We start from the raw sequence: 16,185 nt of genomic DNA, 5'->3' as shown, positions 1-16,185 counted from the left end.
GGATAACACCCTTAATCGATCCCCCAGGTTGGTAAACCCAAATCTTCTGCCTTTGCTCCCCTCATGTTTAATAAAAGTTCTACTGTGCATACTGTACATCACTGCTCTTGAGGCAAAGACTCAGACTCTGCACCCAGGGGCAAATGCAGGAGGTTACGATCTCCCAGTCCTTGGTGTTTAATAGCCATTTTCATCTCCCACTGATATCAGTCTTCGGGAAGGAGTTGGTATGGAAGTCCTTTATAGGGTCCCCCACAGGGACTATAGAGTCAGTAATGGTCAAATTGAAGGAAGGGGACAGATAACCTGGCAAAGTACCTGATTGGGGAATGGCTGCATTGAGACCCAGGCCCGAGATGTATAGTCCAGGCTGGGGTAATCCTGTCCCCTCCCATCAGTTGATTAAGCCCATACTTCAAATGTTCATTAAAATGCTCAAGTACCCCTGTGGATTAGGGGTGATATGGAGCACGGAGAGTCTGCTGTATGCCCATGACTGGGCCAACGGATGGGTAGCTTGAGCATAAATTCCAGGACTGTTATCAGATACAGTGTTCTCAGGGAACCTGAAAAGGAAACAAATGTGGTCTTGCAGGGCCTGGAGAGTGTGGCTGGAGTCTGTGGAATGCATGGAAATGGCTAGGCGAAACCCAAAGAAAGTGTCAACTGATATCACTGAGATCCACTGAAACACGATCGATGGCAAAAGGGGCCCAGCCTGTTGTATCTGCTGAGAATGCCCTAGCCCATGCACTTGAAGGAAACTGTTTAGGGGCAGTAGTTTTAGCCTTGACCAGGGTCTGACAAGTGGGACGGCTCTTTCATGCTGTTTCTGTGTCTTCTCACCACAGTGGCGGCCCACGTCCTGCCACCCCATTAGGACGGTATCTGAATCTCCACGGGCCATACTCCTGTGGATCCAGGAGGCAACTGATTGTGCACCTGCTTGCTCTGGTGTGGAGAACAATTCAGTTTCCACACTGAGCTAAAAGCATGATATGCTCATTGGTTATGTTTCCTTTTGCAGCATAGGGGCCACACCCAATTCTTACAAGTTAACCCACAGGGGCCATTAGTGACCAGGCCCATGGGTGGCCCTAGAGGTCTGTCTGGGTCCCCAATGGGCCAGAGGAGGCAATGCCTCCTTTGGTGTTATTCCTCAGGTGGAGGGGTACTCATGAGACCTTTTCATGGAGTTGCAAGACTCCAGATGGGCTCCTATGACTTCCATTTCCACTTCACTAGAGACCCAGAGCTGGCCCTATTCAGCAACGTGACAAAGTTCTGCATATGAGCCTACTGCCGCACTCATCCAAGGCCAGTAACTGCCTCTCAAAGGGAGTGGATCTTTCAGCCCATGACTGGTCTGTGCTGGCCTGCAGTGTTGTCATCCTGCCTCAGGCTCTGATCAGTGAACTGAAAGTTTGCTGACATGGGGTAATTCAAATGGCAGAGGTGGACCAGTGGGGCTCAGGAGAGGGGCGGCTTGGTGGCCTGCTGGAGGGCCTTCAGGGCATCCTGTGGGTTGGGGCCCCTCTCAAGAGCAGCAGCCCTTCGGTAATCTGATGGAAGGGTGCCAGCAAGATCCCCACAGGGCTGTGTGACAGCACCAGTAGCCACATAGGCCCACAATCCCTGGGCTGCTTTTTTGTTTAATTTTTTTGGGTCAAAAAAGGTCAAAAGTTTGGTAACAATCTCCTCTGGAATGGATGTTATACTGCTTCCCAGATCAGGGCCAGGAATTAGGTCCTTGTATGTTGCCTACGTTAACAGCCCAGCCACACTGTCACTTGTGAGTCTTCATCGCGTCCAGTCTTTGGTGGGCAGTGCCCCCTGGGATCCTCAGGATTTCTACTCTTCCAGAACAGCACTGTGCTCACATGACCACCCTACTACTGTACCAGTTTTGTTGTGTACAGGCAGTTAAGTAGGACAACAAGCCAAACTGAAAGTAATAACCAAGTCTTTATTCACTTACTGTGACAACATAAGCCAACAGGCAAAAAATAAAAAAGAAAAAGGGTGCCAGCTCCTCAATGTTCCATTTTTCCCAGTGGAACAGTACCAGGCGAGGGTCAGGTGGATGCAACATAGACAAAAGAATCCACCTCACTACAGAGGAGCATCCAAGGGCTTCTGCCTCTTTATGAACCCATGGGCAGGAGAAGGAAAGAGGGAAAGGGACAGGAGCAGAAAAGTCCTGAGTCCAAGCCAAGAAAAGTGCCTCTGCCAACCCGCTAGATAAGGAGGTCTCAGCAGAGATGCCTAGAAGTGCCCCAGGTGAGGCCCCCAACAAGGAGGCCTCCAAAAGAGGCAACTTGCGCATGCTAGATATGCACGTGAGCCTGGCTAGCCTAGGGGCCTTAGTCTATGATTACAACTCCCTCCAGAGACTGCAATGCACATTGTGCACCAAGTCTAGTGTGGGGAGAGCAGCCTCACCGCCCAAAGCCTGCCAGGAAGCCTTGTAATTGCCTGTGGTCAGGCCTGAAAGATCACACGTAGGATTTTGGTCTGTGTGGAGCTGGACTCCTCACCTACTTACCTACTATAAGCAAGGCTTTGTGATTAACGCTATGGTACTATAAAAACAAATATAAAGTACGGTTACTAAAGTCCAGCACCTGCTCAATCATGATATACGCAGAAAAGCTAACAAATATAATGAAAAATGATAAAACAGAATATGGAACTGTTAGTAAACTCTGTTGAGTACAACCCCATTTTGTACATATATATTGCACTCAGGACAACTTCTGAAACAAAATTAGTGCCATATAAACACTGGTCATTACGGTCTCTATTATTAAAATAGATTCATTGAAACATTTAGATAACACCAGAGTTTAAAGAAGTTAAGATGCCATTTAAAATACACATATACTTACGATTCATCTAAATCTTCTACAAATCCTTTACAGAAAGCCATATCAAGTAAAAAAACTGGAAAAAAAGGAAAAAAGGACAAAATGTTTACAGTAAATGCTGACTTTACTGTTTCACACTACATGCTTAGTCATCTACAAAATGTTTTTGATGTTTTACAACCTACCATAAAATCCATCACTGATCATTCCGAGGCACAAACAAAGCATAGGCATATGTAGTTCATCCTTTTACTAAATGTTCACTCTGCAGGCACCTACCTATACGACCACCCGCAAGGTTTATGTAGGCTAGTGATTCGGAAACACACAGGTTCTCTTTCAACATGTTCTTACTCTCGTCATTTTTTTCCTTTTTGCCATCCCATCTTTTTTCTTTTTTAACACAGAAATCGTTCCGTATTTCTCCAGTAGTAATGATCTCCTCCTCTGTATAAACTCCAACTGCCATTCAAAATACTGGGTTTTTTTGTTTTTGTTTTTTTCCCCCCAACTTAGTAGGTAGAAACACAACTGAGCTACATGTCTAACACTAACAGTTCTCACAGCCGGGCACGTAGGGGGAACCAAGGGGCGCTGAGCAAGTGAACACACCACAGGGAGGACCAGGGCAAGCGATGCTGGCAAGAGGAGGCTGAGAAAGGCCGCCACCTACTCTGATCACTTTTCACACTTCACAATCCGTCGACCTGATCATGACCTGTCCTCGGCCAGACCCCCGGGTGGGTAAAAATTCTGCGGACGTGCCAGGAGTCGGAACCTAAAGCCAAAGCAAGGTTTGGCCACAAGCTGGGGTGGTGGAGCCTTCACCCTTTCGGTGGAGTCAGCGCTACTGAAACTTCCTGCCACACCAAGCACAGAACCAAATGGAAGACAGGCGCATCTTTTTCTGGCACTGGTCCCGGGCACAGCCGGCTGGGGGAAGGACCCAGAAGCTGGGGGGAAGGACCCAGAAGCTGGGGGGAGGACCCAGAAGCTGGGGGGTATCTCGGAGCATCCCAGAGCCTCTCTGCACCCTGGCGGGAGAGCCCCGTCCAGGCTCGACCCCGCCCGGCAGAGGGTCCCCGCGCCCGCTCCCATCGTCCCCGCGCGGCCCTTACCTGTGGCGCAGAGCCGCAGGCCGGCGCCGCGTCTCCCAGCTGCCATGCTTGCTGCAGAAGAGCTGCAAAAGCCACGGAAAAGAACCAGACACCGGCGGCTGCTGCTTGCGCTCCTGGAAAGGGAAGCTGCCCGTGGGCGCGCGGAAGGGACGCCGGGCACGGAGCGCGGGGGCGGGGCAGACCGGCCTCCGCTACCCTCCCAGGACGCCGCCGGCCTCCGCCTCTGAGCATGCGCGGAATTGCGGCGCATGCGTGGAACTTGGGCGCTTGCGCAGTCGTGCCTACAAATTTTGGGCGCCTCCCGCTGCCTTCGGGAGCGTGGGAACCTAGCAAGTGGGTGCTTTCCTGTGGGGGCAGCGCGGGGTGTGTAGTTGGGGGGCGTTTCCGGGAAGTTAGAGACCAGATAAATTTAGAGGGGAAAGTGACATAAACTCCAACGCAGCTGGGGGGTTAATTCTGCCAGATCTTTCACTTGCTGCGCCTGTGCAGCGAGCGATCAAATTCGTGAGAAGAGGTGGGTGTTAGCGGTGTGGAGAAAGATGGAAGGCTATGGATTGATGTGTGAGCCTCCATCTATTTCCAGAATAAATTTGGACTCTTCTCTGAGCCTGTTTGCGAAATGAGATACCTGCTCCGGTAGTAAGCCCTGTTCATGCGTTTTTGCCAACTAAAGGAGTCCCATCTTAAAAACTTGCTCTTGGAACCCGAAAAATTGAAGTTGATCCTAAGATACAAGTTTTTGATGTTCGTTCCTATTTTCTGATTCCTTTGGTAAGAGTAAAATACTGTAAAATATTTGCTGCTATCTTCACCTACACAACAAACGATATTTATAAAAGCGATGTATTTTTATATGGTGACTCCTGCAGGCGCTACATCTGATTTAGATGACATTTTTATAGAACCTAAAATATCAGAAGATTTAGATTAAATCAATATTGAACATGTGTTATGAGAACAGAAATGGATTATGATGTCAGCCAGGTCACCTTACGTTCAAATTTCCAACGGTCAGAGATCTCAGAAAATTCTATTCCTGACGACTGGAAGATTGGATTACGATCTGATTGAGAGCAAGCCCTAGATTTCACCCATTTCATGCACACAGCGTAGTATCCATTGTGGGCCTTCAGCAGATTCAAAGATTTTTTAATTGTGTGTCTAGTTTGAGTTTAACATACGTAAATACTTAATTCTCCTACAGGTTACCAAAGTAGGAATTACATAGATCCTGGGGCTCAGAAAAAGTAATTTACTTAATAGCTCCAAATGATGGAGTTGCCACTTGAAACAAAGTTTCAGACTCCAGAGCTGTTCTTTTCCTAACCCAAGGCTGCCTCACGGATCTCTTTTTGCTCTCGAATCCTCTCCCTCCCTGTTCCTCCCCCTTTCAGTCATCCTATTTTGGCAAATGTTACAAATATATTTTTTCTTTTTTTCATTTTTAAAAATTTTATGTTAATCACCATATATTACCTCATTAGGTTTTTGATGTAATGTTCCATGATTCACTGTTTGCGTATAACACCCAGTGCTCCATGCAGTACGTGCCCTCTTTAATACCCATCACCAGGCTAACCCATCCCCCCACCCCCCTCCCCTCTAGAACCCTCAGTTTGTTTCTCAGAGTCCATCGTCTCTCATGGTTCGTCTACCCCTCCGATTTCCCCCTTCATTTTTCCCTTCCTACTATCTTCTTCCTTTTTTTTTTTTTTTTAACATATAATGTATTATTTGTTCCAGAGATACAGGGCTGTGGTATTTGACCAGCCAATTATCCTTGGAGTTACGCTGGGTTCTTTCCAACTTAAAGGTACTTACTGTATGATTTTATGTGCATAAGCTTAAAATTGGGGAAATTAATAGTGTTAGAAGGCAGGGGTATAGGCAATTTTTTTTTTCTTGATCTGAGCCCTACTATACAGATCGCTTCACTTTGTGAAAATGCACTGAGCTCTGCCCTTACAGTTTGTGTACTTTCTGTGAAATGAAAGTTTAAGAGTAAATAAAGCTATGTAAGCTTTTTTTTAATGGAAAGGTGATCATTATATGGTGTTAAAAAGTGCTTCTCAAATTGTACTAAGCATCATTTACCTGGAGAACTTGATAAAACAGTTTCTGAATACTCCTTTCAGAATCTGACCAGTAGGTCTGGATTTGCATTTCTCACAAGTTCCCAGGTGATGCTGTTGCTCTGGCCTGCAGATCTCATTTAGTGTTGAAGGAAAATAAATCCAGAAAATACCATTCATTTTTAGATTTCTTTGTGTAAAATACATAAGGTGAAAAAAAATCTAGAAATAAAAATCAAGTTTTTTTTAATAGTTTTTTCTTGATGATGTGTAATGGTTTTATCGTTAGTGTTAAATGATACTTTTTTTAAATGTCTCAGTTTTAATTTAAAATTTGGTAAATATTATTAGATATAGCCCACATTAAAGAAAGGTCTTTGGAATTCTTAATGTATTTTTAAGAGTGTAGAGAGGTCCTGAGAACACAAGTTTGAGAACAAAGTGGACATTAATAGAACTCTGCATTAAACAAGCAGGGAATGCATACTGTAACATACATTGAAGAAAATTATAGACCTAGCATATCATAAAGTAAGTTTCAACAGATTGAAAAAATGTGGTATTATCAGTGTTTTTGGTTTTTAAAGATTTTATTTATTTATTTGTTAGAGAAAGAGAGCACAAGCAGGGGGAGTGGGAGAGGGAGAAGCAGGCTCCCTGCTGAACAAGGAACCCGATGTGAGACTGGATCCCAGGACCCTAGGATCTTTTTTAAATTTTTTTTATTTTTAAAGATTTTATTTATTTATGACAGAGAGAGAGACAGCGAGAGAGCAAACACAAGCAGGGGGAGTGGGAGAGGGAGAAGGAGGCTTCCCGCTGAGCAGAGAGCCCGATGCGGGGCTCGATCCCAGGACCCTCGGACCATCACCTGAGCCGAAGGCAGATACTAAACAACTGAGCCACCCAGGCGCCCATCAGTGTGTTTTCTGACCACAACACAATAAGATTATAAATCTATAAAAGATAAAAATATCCCCTAAATCTGGAAATTTAAAAACACTTTTAAATAACATCTTTGTAAAAACTAATAGGAATTAAAATATGCTTAAAAGTAAACCAAAAAATGTCTATTAAAATTGTAGGATGCTGCAAAATTGGTGCAGAGAAATTTATAGATGTAAATACCTTTTTATTTTAGAATAAAAAAAAATGAAAGTTAACTATTCTCCTTGAGAAGTAGATGAAAAGATTTTAGAAAAAGGATGGCACAAAAGATACACAGGGATGTTAGTTTTCTTTTATTTGCCAGAAACTGTGCATTGAGAACATGGCATTGAACAAAATGGACCCTCATTCAGTTCACTTCCTAGTGGGTTGTAACAGTTCCCACTTATGAGGCTTATATATTGAGTTAGGCAGTATTCTAAATGCTTTATATGTTATCTCATTCAGAGAGGAAAAAAAAAGTTACAATAGACTCAAAAGAAGTCCCAAAGTGTGTTTTTGAAGCAAGCAATAAAATGGACAAATCTCTTGTTTTAGTGAATCCAGAAAGAGAGAGCACATGAGAAAGAATGAGAAAATGAGAAAGCACCTCAAGCATCCAGAAATCAGGGCCACCTTCCGAGAGGCAGGCTGAATCATCCTTCAAGCCCAGAGAAGGGGAAGCCAACTCAAGGAGAACCAGTTCAGGTAAGAGAACTTCTGTACCCATCTCATATTCCCTCTCTATATACCGACCCTTAAAGCACAAAGCCCCAGTTCACTCACTGGGAAAGGCAAAAAGGAGAGAAGGTGAATCAAGACCCCGACTCCCACTGCAAGTTTGCAGCCTAAAACAGTCTCAGGAGGAGAAGGGGAAAATTTTTTGAGGGTAAATCTAGTTCAGAATTTTGTTAATACTAGGACTGAGTATGCAAATAATTGAATTGTGTTTTTTACTTAATTAGATCTTTTATCCAGATGGGTTTGTTAGAATTTTCATCTAGGCACAGGGGAAGAATACCCACACTGAGAAATGTATGAAGGGATGATGGGAAGACAATCAGTTATTTTGATTGTGTTGCCATTATTTTTTTTTTCAGTGTAATTGCATTAACATTAGGACCAAAATAGGGACTTAGATATAGACAGCAGAGGTTAAAGAGATAAGCAACTTTAATACAATACAGACAAAAAAATTAAACAAAATCAAGTTATAAACAAAAAGTTACAAGAAAAAAGTTAAAAATATTTATAATTTACCAAGATCAATTCAAGAACTAGAAGGAGGGGTGCCGGGGTGGCTCAGTCAGTTAAGCATCTGCCTTCAGCTCCGGTCATGATCCCAGGGTCCTGGAATTGGGTCCCGCATTAGGCTCCCTGCTCTGTGGGGAGCCTGCTTCTCCCTCTCCCTCTGCCTGCCACTCCCGCTGCTTGTGTGTGTGCCTTCTCTCCGCATCAAATAAATAAATAAAATTCTTAAAAAAAAAAATAAACTAGAAGGATAACAGGATAACCACGAAAGAAATCGAATAGGATAACCACGAAAGAAATCGAATCAAGAAAGATTAAAAGTGTTATAAAGAAAAGGTGCTAACTTTTTTTTTATTTAGAGAATACTTTATTAGTTTTTGTAATCAAACCCATGTAGATAAGACCTTACATATTTAATACAGTGCATTACCCCTGTACAAATGGAAAAAATTATGTTTAACATTTCCAGACCAATATGGCTATTAATTTCTGTACAATGCCAACCCAACACGGTACAACTGGGATACTTTTTCCAAAGTTGACAGCACAGCTAAAGTTTCCAAAAATTCAAATTATTTATATATATATGTATATGTATGTGTATATATATATATATTTATTTATATAAAAAGACCAATAGCAGTATGTTATGCATCAATAGCAGCAACAGCTTTTCCAGGTTCTACAGTCATCTGAACAAAATTATAGAGACATCCAGCACACTCCATTAATAAAAAAGGGGGGGGGGGAAGGTAAAAAAAACAAAACCCCAGGAAACAGCAAAGTTCTGTTACTGTTGTGGTACCTGGCACCATTTTTTTATTAGCTTCTCAATCATCATCTGGAAAGAAGACATTCTAGAATAACGTCATTAAAAACAGCTCTGATAAAGCACGGTCACTATTACGTATCATAAAGCAGGTACAAGATATTTTACATTCACAGAGGTATGATACAGTACTGTCCTACATCTATAATATTAGAAGATACAATTAAAAAGGCATTATTTGAGACTTGATTCTACTTTTCCAGCAGAGGGCCCAAAAGATGGTATGACATAGCTCTGGTAAAGAAATGAAAAGGTGCTAACTTTTATGAAAAAAAATCTGTTACCAGCTCTTCCAGAGAATTAAAAAAAAAAAATAGGAAACACTCCTCAATTTGTTCAATAAAGCTAGTTTAAACTTGTTTTCAAAAGCAGAGGAAGCATTTGTGAGAAAGTAATTATACAGGTCAATTCATTCATGAACAAAAATGCATAAATATTCCAAATAAAATGTTATCAAACCAGATCTAGCAATGTACCAAAAAGGATTAAATTAGGTTTTCTCCCTCTAGAAAAACCAATTGTGGATTAACCCTAGGGGGAAAACTTCATGTCAGTTTTCCACAATACCAGATAAAAAGATGAAATTTATGTAACATTTAAATAAATGCAGCAGAATAATTTGAATTTGTTACATATCAACCTTTAATCATAATAGTAAACCAGGACTAGATGAACAATTCCTCAACATAATGTTCTCTTCAGGTTAATTTCTAGTAGTCCTGGAATTAGCCTGAGCTGTTTTGCTCTAAAAGTTTCCGTCTGGCACTAACCTCTGTTTGCAGTACCTGAAACATGCCTACTAATAATGTTGCTTTTGTAACCTTGGACCCAAGGAGTTTTATGGTGATTTTTAACAGCCTGTCAGCATTGTTTATTGGTAAGAGTGAGATTGATGATTTGCATCTGGTCTTTGTGAGAGCCCCCGCCCAGAGAGAGCACTGCTGTTGAGGCTGATTTTGTACCAGGAATTTGCATATGTATCCAGCAAAATATTAGAAAACCCAGTGAGACTCCTGGGCTCTCTTTTTCCAAGGTGTCTTATGCATGTGTAGGGGGTTCCTTATCGGAGAGAGAAAGTGCTTACAACCATGACTATTATAGAAAGTAGAAGACAGAAGCTTACACCAGGTCTGTGTGGACCCTTGCTGTAAGGCGGCCTTTGGCAGTGATCCAGATTCGCACTTGAACATTGTTGTTGTATCCATTTCCTCTAATGAGTAATAGATTTGTAAGTTTGTTTGTTTTTTTTTTTAAAGATTTTATTTATTTATTTAAGAGAGAGAATGAGATAGAGAGAGAGCATGAGAAGCGGGAGGGTCAGAAGGAGAAGCAGACTCCCTGCTGAGCAGGGAGCCCAATGAGGGACTCCATCCCGGGACTCCAGGATCATGACCTGAGCCGAAGGCAGTCGCTTAACCAACTGAGCCACCCAGGCGCCCCAAGATTTGTAAGTATTGTTATTTGGGGTCAAACATCCTTCTTAAATGAACCCCATTTTAGTACAGTTGGTATTAGAGGTGGGATTGCTTAGAAGACTTCTGACTCATTCTTTGCTAAAAATATGGCTCAGGCATTATTTAGAAAGAAAAAGGATTCTGATAAAGAGGATGGAAAGAAAGCATTGATGCAAAGGTGGTTGTCCAGCTACTCTTGGTTCAAAGTAGCACAAGCTTTGAAATCAGTTACTTGTTGATAGTAAGACTTTCCATGACAGAAATGACAACCTGAATTCCAGGAGCTAGCAAAATTAAGAGGACAAGTGCAAACTGATGGCAGGTTGGCTAAATCAGTTCCTAGTTGCTGTTTTCAGCGTGAGTTAAAGAGAAAGTCCAGAATCTCCTTAGGTTGAGCTTCATCCTCTCTTGCTAGCAAATGGAGCTCCAACCAAAGGAACACGGGCACTGTAACTTCTGATGGGTTGGCTAAGCCTATGAAACCCACTACAACTAAGAAGGTAATTCAAGGAGGGCAGTTGATGATGGAGGAAAGCAATGAAGTAAGGGATTATTCAGTAACACAGTGGAGGCCTTTTATAGACTGTCAGACTGTCATAAGCATTGTCCTGATGACCTTTGTTGAAATGGTTCCTGAGAGTTTTAGATCAAGTAGCAGTGTCTCTGGTTCTGAGTACTGTTGAGTGGAGAGGATTGTTTGCGCTCATCCTGGATCCTCCTTTGGCTGCTATCTTCCTAGGGATAGTTCAAGGAAAAGTCTTTGCTGATTCGAATGGATTAAGGCAGGGAACTACTAGAGAACGCTTAGTCCTCTGCTCCTCTCTTGTCATATAAATGTTGGTGTCTACTCAAGCTGTGATGTGGACTGTGCTGGACAGGCTATAGGATAATGAAATCAGCCCCGCAGGGGATACCCCTCACTCAGATTATGATAAAAGGAGCCCTATCACCATGGACACCATATGTGATACTGCTCTTAGACCTCAGAGGATGTAAAAGAGGCAGTTTTTGGATTTCTTGTCCCAGCTTCCTCCAGTGAGACTTCAGGTTAATACAAAGGTTAAAATTTTACAAAAGAAAAGAAATCAAGACAAGAAAAGGCCAAGAATAAAGAGCTTCTACAACTCAACACCAAAAAACCCCACAAATAATCCAATTAAAAAACAAGCAGAAGACATCCAGAGAGGCAGCCGTGTTTTATTGGCTTCTTATGAAAGTCTATCCAGATTTCAGTGGGCACTCCACTAGTGTTCCCCCTCCCCCTTTTTAAAGATTTTATTTATTTATTTGAGAGAGAGAGAGAGCGAGAGAGAGCAAGCATGAGTAGGGAGAGGGGCAAAGGGAGAGGGAGAAGCAGACTCCCCACTGAGTAGGGAGCCTGATGTGGGACTCAGGACATAAACAGATATTTCTCCAAAGAAGACATACAGATGGTCAACAGACATACGAAAAGATGCTCAACATCACTCATCATGGAAATGCAAATCCAATCTGTAAGATACACCTGTCAGAATGGCTCAAATCAAAAACACAAGAAACAAGTGTTGGTGAAGAAAAAGAAACTCTTGTGCAGTTCTCTGTAGTTGACCTGGTGAATGCCTTTTCTTTAATATTATTTGCTAGGGAACGACAGCAAAGAGACCTAGCAAAGAGACCTGAGAGCTCTCTTTTTTCCTCCATGTATGAACACAGAAAGCAGGGAGCTATCTGTAAGGCGGGAAGAACCCAACCATGCTGTCACCCTGATCTCAGACTTCCAAGCCTCCAGAACTATGAGAAATTAATGTCTGTTGTTTGAGCCATTCAGTCTATGGTATTTTGTTATAGCAGCCTGAGCTGACCCATGTAGGTGCTAATGCTGAAATGATACTTGAAATGTCAGCCACCTGCCTTCATGCAGACTCAAGTCTTTGGCAAAAGCCCATAATCATAGTTAACAGTGAGCATTTATCTGATACTGCTCTCTGGTATATTTCTTTGAAAGACCATTATTAGCTAGTTGTTGGGCATTTACTAAGACAGCCCCGTTAACTGAAGGACACAACATTGTATCAACTCAATTACCCATCATCTGATGGGTAAGGTCAAAAAGCATCCCAACAAGGAGAGATATATGAAAAGAAGTTCCATCATAAAATGAAAATATTATAGAGGCATTCTGCCATGGAGCATAGTGAGACTCAACATATTCATGAGCAAGTAGCCTCCTTTCCACTAGGGCCTCATAAAAAGCTATCTGAAGACTTGCCTGTTGTTAGTACTGATGTGTCTCAACTTTGCCCCAATTTCCCCAGGATGTAAAGGAACTGACCTGGTTCGCAGATGGCAGTTCCAGAAGGTGTCATGGCTCCATGGGGAAAGCAGCTGTTCTGTGCCCAGCAAATAGTAAGCTCTTCATGGAAGGAAGCAAAAGCAAGTTAGCAGCCCAGTGGGCTGAATTACAGGCCCTGTTCCTCACAGTAAGGAAGCTGCCAGGAACAAATAAAATTCCTATAATTGGGTGCATACTGACACTTGGACTGTTGCTTATGGACTTACAATTTGGTCTGGCTAGTGGACCATAGGTAACTGGATGATACCACTCTGTGGAAATCACTGTGGCAATTCTGAGTGCAAATCAAAGTAGAACCAAGTCATGCTCACCAAAGAAGTCCTAGTTTCTCTCCGTGACTGGAATCAAATTGATGCTTGCTTCAGTTCTATCTCTTGAAGTGGCTAAGTGGGGCCATGTAAGGACATGCTGAAATCCCAGCCATGAAATGATAGGCTGAATGGTGACACATACCACCGGGCTCAGCAGAAACTCTAGTCTTTTTTGCTGCTCACAACAGGAAAGGCAACATTTGTAGCTGTTTCTGGGAAGTATTCCTAAGAGAGAAGGGCCCACACATAGCATGTTTTCCCTATTCCTCCAAGAGGCCTGGAATGGAATGTACGGGCATGATACACATTCTTGATTTGGCTCTCTATACTCAGTAACTGAAGCACTGCTGCTACCCGAGGACCGCATGAGAGAAACAAAACTACTGGCCAGTTTGGTCCTCCCAGTTACAGTTTTCAGATCAACATAGAGCTTTCCACCCGTTGCCCCGACAGTATGTTGCAGCTGTGCTACTTGTGTTTCCCCCGAAGCCTTAGGTGCAGCCGGTGTGGCCTGGAGCAGGCAGACCAACCTAGCCTCTTGTCTGCTGCCTTGAGCAGCCTCATTCATTTACACCAAAGGGCCCTAAAAACATGAGCAACTTCTGTGGGCTTTACTATGCTCAAAGAGTTGGGAAATACTAGGATACATAATAAGGATCAATAACTTAGATCAAACATTATTGTTTTCTTTTAAAGATATATTTATTTATGAGAGAGAAAGAGAGAGAGACAGAGGCAGAGAGAGAGGGAGAGAGAAACTCAAGCAAACTCCATGCCAAATGCAGAGCCCGATGTGGGGCTTGATCTCACTGCCCTGAGATCACAACCTGAGCTGAAACCAGGAGTCAGATGCTTAACCAACTGTGCCACCCCGGTGTCCCTGTATCCAACATTCTTGTTAAGGGTAAAAAAAAAAAAATGGAAGAATTTCCTTTGATATTAGGAATCAGATGAGAAATTTATTATTACCACACCTATTAAATATTGCACTGAAAATCCTAGCTTGGGTAGTAAAATGAAGAAGAAAAAGGGATAGTAGAAGGATGGGAAGAAAAGGAAACCATCATTAAGCATAGATAAGACTATTTATATTGAAAAATTAAAAAAAAAAACTGATGTAAGTTATTAGCATTATTAAAGGTTTACCAGAGTGGGTAGGTATAGCATCATTATACAAAATGCAATTGCATTTCTTTAAAAGAACAATAAAAAGAAAACATATGCTTTATTTTTTTTAAATATTTATTTATTTGAGAGAGAGAGAGCAGGGGGAGCGGCAGGCAGAGGGAGAGGGAGAAGCACACTCCCCACTGAGCAGGGAGCCCGATGCAGGACTCGATCCCAGGACCCTGGGATCATGACCTGAGCTGAAGGCAGACGTTTAATCGACTGAACCACCCAGGTGCCCCATACTTTATTTTATCTTTTTTTTTAAAAGATTTTATTAATTTGTTAGAACATGTGCGTGAGCAGGTGGAGGGGTATGGGGGAGGGAAAGGGTGAGAATCTCAAGCCCTCTCCACATAGAGCACAGAGCTTGACGCGGGGCTTGATCTCATGACCCTGAGATCACTACCTAAGCCAAAACCAACAGTCGGACGCTTAATCTACTGAGCCACCCAGGTGCTCCAGAGAAAAGATAAACTTTAAGAACAGGTCATTAGTATTATTAACAAAAATATGTTCCCTTCTAATAAACTAAGGATATGTGACAACCATATGAATTGTGAACATTACTTAATTAAACTGAAAAAGACACCAGTAAATGGAGAGAGAAAACACTGTTAATAGGTAGAAAACTCAGTATCACCCTGATATCTCATCTCCTACATTGCTTATAGACTCAGTGACATGTCATTAAATATCATAAGAAGTTTGACATGCTGATAAAAGTTCATATAGAAGAGCAAAAACCCAAGTATATCCAAGCATTCATACAGAAAAAGAATAATATGAGAAACTTATTCTGCTAGACATCAAAGACTTAAAGCCATGATAATGAGGATGATATGGTATTGGCTCAGGGATAGGCATATTGACCAGTGGACTCAAATAGGCATCTCAGAGGCAGACTCTGGTATAAATGAAAACTTGACATGTGACAGAGGTCACAGTGGAGAAAACAACATATCGCACTGAGACAATGTAATATCCACAAAGACAAAGCAATTGACTTGTATCTAAATCTTACACCATTGACAAATATCAATTCCAGTGAGAAAGAAGACAAATGAATAAGCAAGATATTAAAATCTCTAGAACTAAATATATGGGACTATCTTTAATACTTTGGTGTAGAAGAAAATTAACACAAAAATTACTGGTCAAAAGGAAAGGGTTTATTTGTTGAAAAATAACATAGAGAGCTGGATCTGTTATGTGCAACATACATAACTAAAAAAGGATTAATATTTTAAAAACTAGAAAAAATATAAAGCACATAACATAACAATGAGCAAAACATAATGAACAGGCATTTAACAGAAGAGGAAACGCAAATATTAAACAATATATGAAGATGCTGTACTTCATTAAAGTGTGTGAAATACAAAATAAGGCCTCATTGATATACCATTTGACTTTCATTTTGTATGTGGTTGTGGAACATTGGGAATTATCAGACACTGTTGATCTGAGTAAAATTTATATTTATGAATGTCATCATCCACCTAAGTTTTTCTTGGACGTTTTAATACTAAATATAAATGTGGGATTTCATCTAAATTAATTCCTTGAATTACATATTTCAGATTAGATTCCAAGCTACCATTATAATAGGTTGGATTTTCTTACCCATTACAAATACAGAAATACAAAAAATATTAATGCTCAGTTTTCTTTTTCATAAATGTATCTGTATTTACTTCTAAGTTTCCCTTAGGTTAAAAGATGCTAACCTAATTATGGAAGTCAGTTAATTAGGTTATTCACCTTTAGAGAGTTAGCCCCAGGGAATAACTTAGAGCTTGTCTATGACCCTGAAGAAACACTTGAATCTTATTTTTAATTATTATGCCAATTTTT

The 16,185-nt window shown here is 41.6% G+C and overlaps 2 protein-coding genes across 5 annotated transcripts in view; one reads left to right on the top strand and one right to left on the bottom strand.

Moving 5' to 3' along the window:
• TMX3 (thioredoxin related transmembrane protein 3) overlaps nt 1-4,216 on the bottom strand; it is a 43,360-nt gene extending 39,144 nt beyond the window's left edge. For both annotated transcript variants that reach the window (XR_004677644.1, XM_034996057.1), the window contains exons 1-2: nt 3,986-4,216; nt 2,889-2,943 (exon numbers count right to left, since the gene is read on the bottom strand). Coding sequence is in view for 1 of the 2 variants with exons in the window: in XM_034996057.1 (XP_034851948.1) it covers nt 2,889-2,943; nt 3,986-4,031 (101 nt within the window). In the remaining variant the exon portion in view is untranslated. The remainder of the gene's footprint in view (nt 1-2,888; nt 2,944-3,985) is intronic.
• Nucleotides 4,217-4,331: 115 nt separating this feature from the next.
• CCDC102B (coiled-coil domain containing 102B) overlaps nt 4,332-16,185 on the top strand; it is a 198,717-nt gene continuing 186,863 nt past the window's right edge. The window contains exons 1-3 of one of the 3 annotated variants that reach the window (XM_034996060.1): nt 4,332-4,756; nt 5,729-5,798; nt 7,543-7,692. The gene's annotated coding sequence lies outside the window, so the exon portion shown is untranslated. Of the gene's footprint in view, nt 4,757-5,728; nt 5,799-7,128; nt 7,693-16,185 lie in introns of those variants that run through there. The other 2 variants (XM_034996061.1, XM_034996062.1) reach the window with 2 other exon arrangements.

The sequence above is a fragment of the Mirounga leonina genome, unplaced genomic scaffold, assembly GCF_011800145.1.
Source record: "Mirounga leonina isolate KUSES-001 unplaced genomic scaffold, KU_Mleo_1.0 Mir_93, whole genome shotgun sequence".
NCBI classification, from domain to species: Eukaryota; Metazoa; Chordata; class Mammalia; order Carnivora; family Phocidae; genus Mirounga; species Mirounga leonina.
Note: the sequence above shows the minus strand (reverse complement) of the source record. Positions and strands in the feature narration are given on the sequence as shown.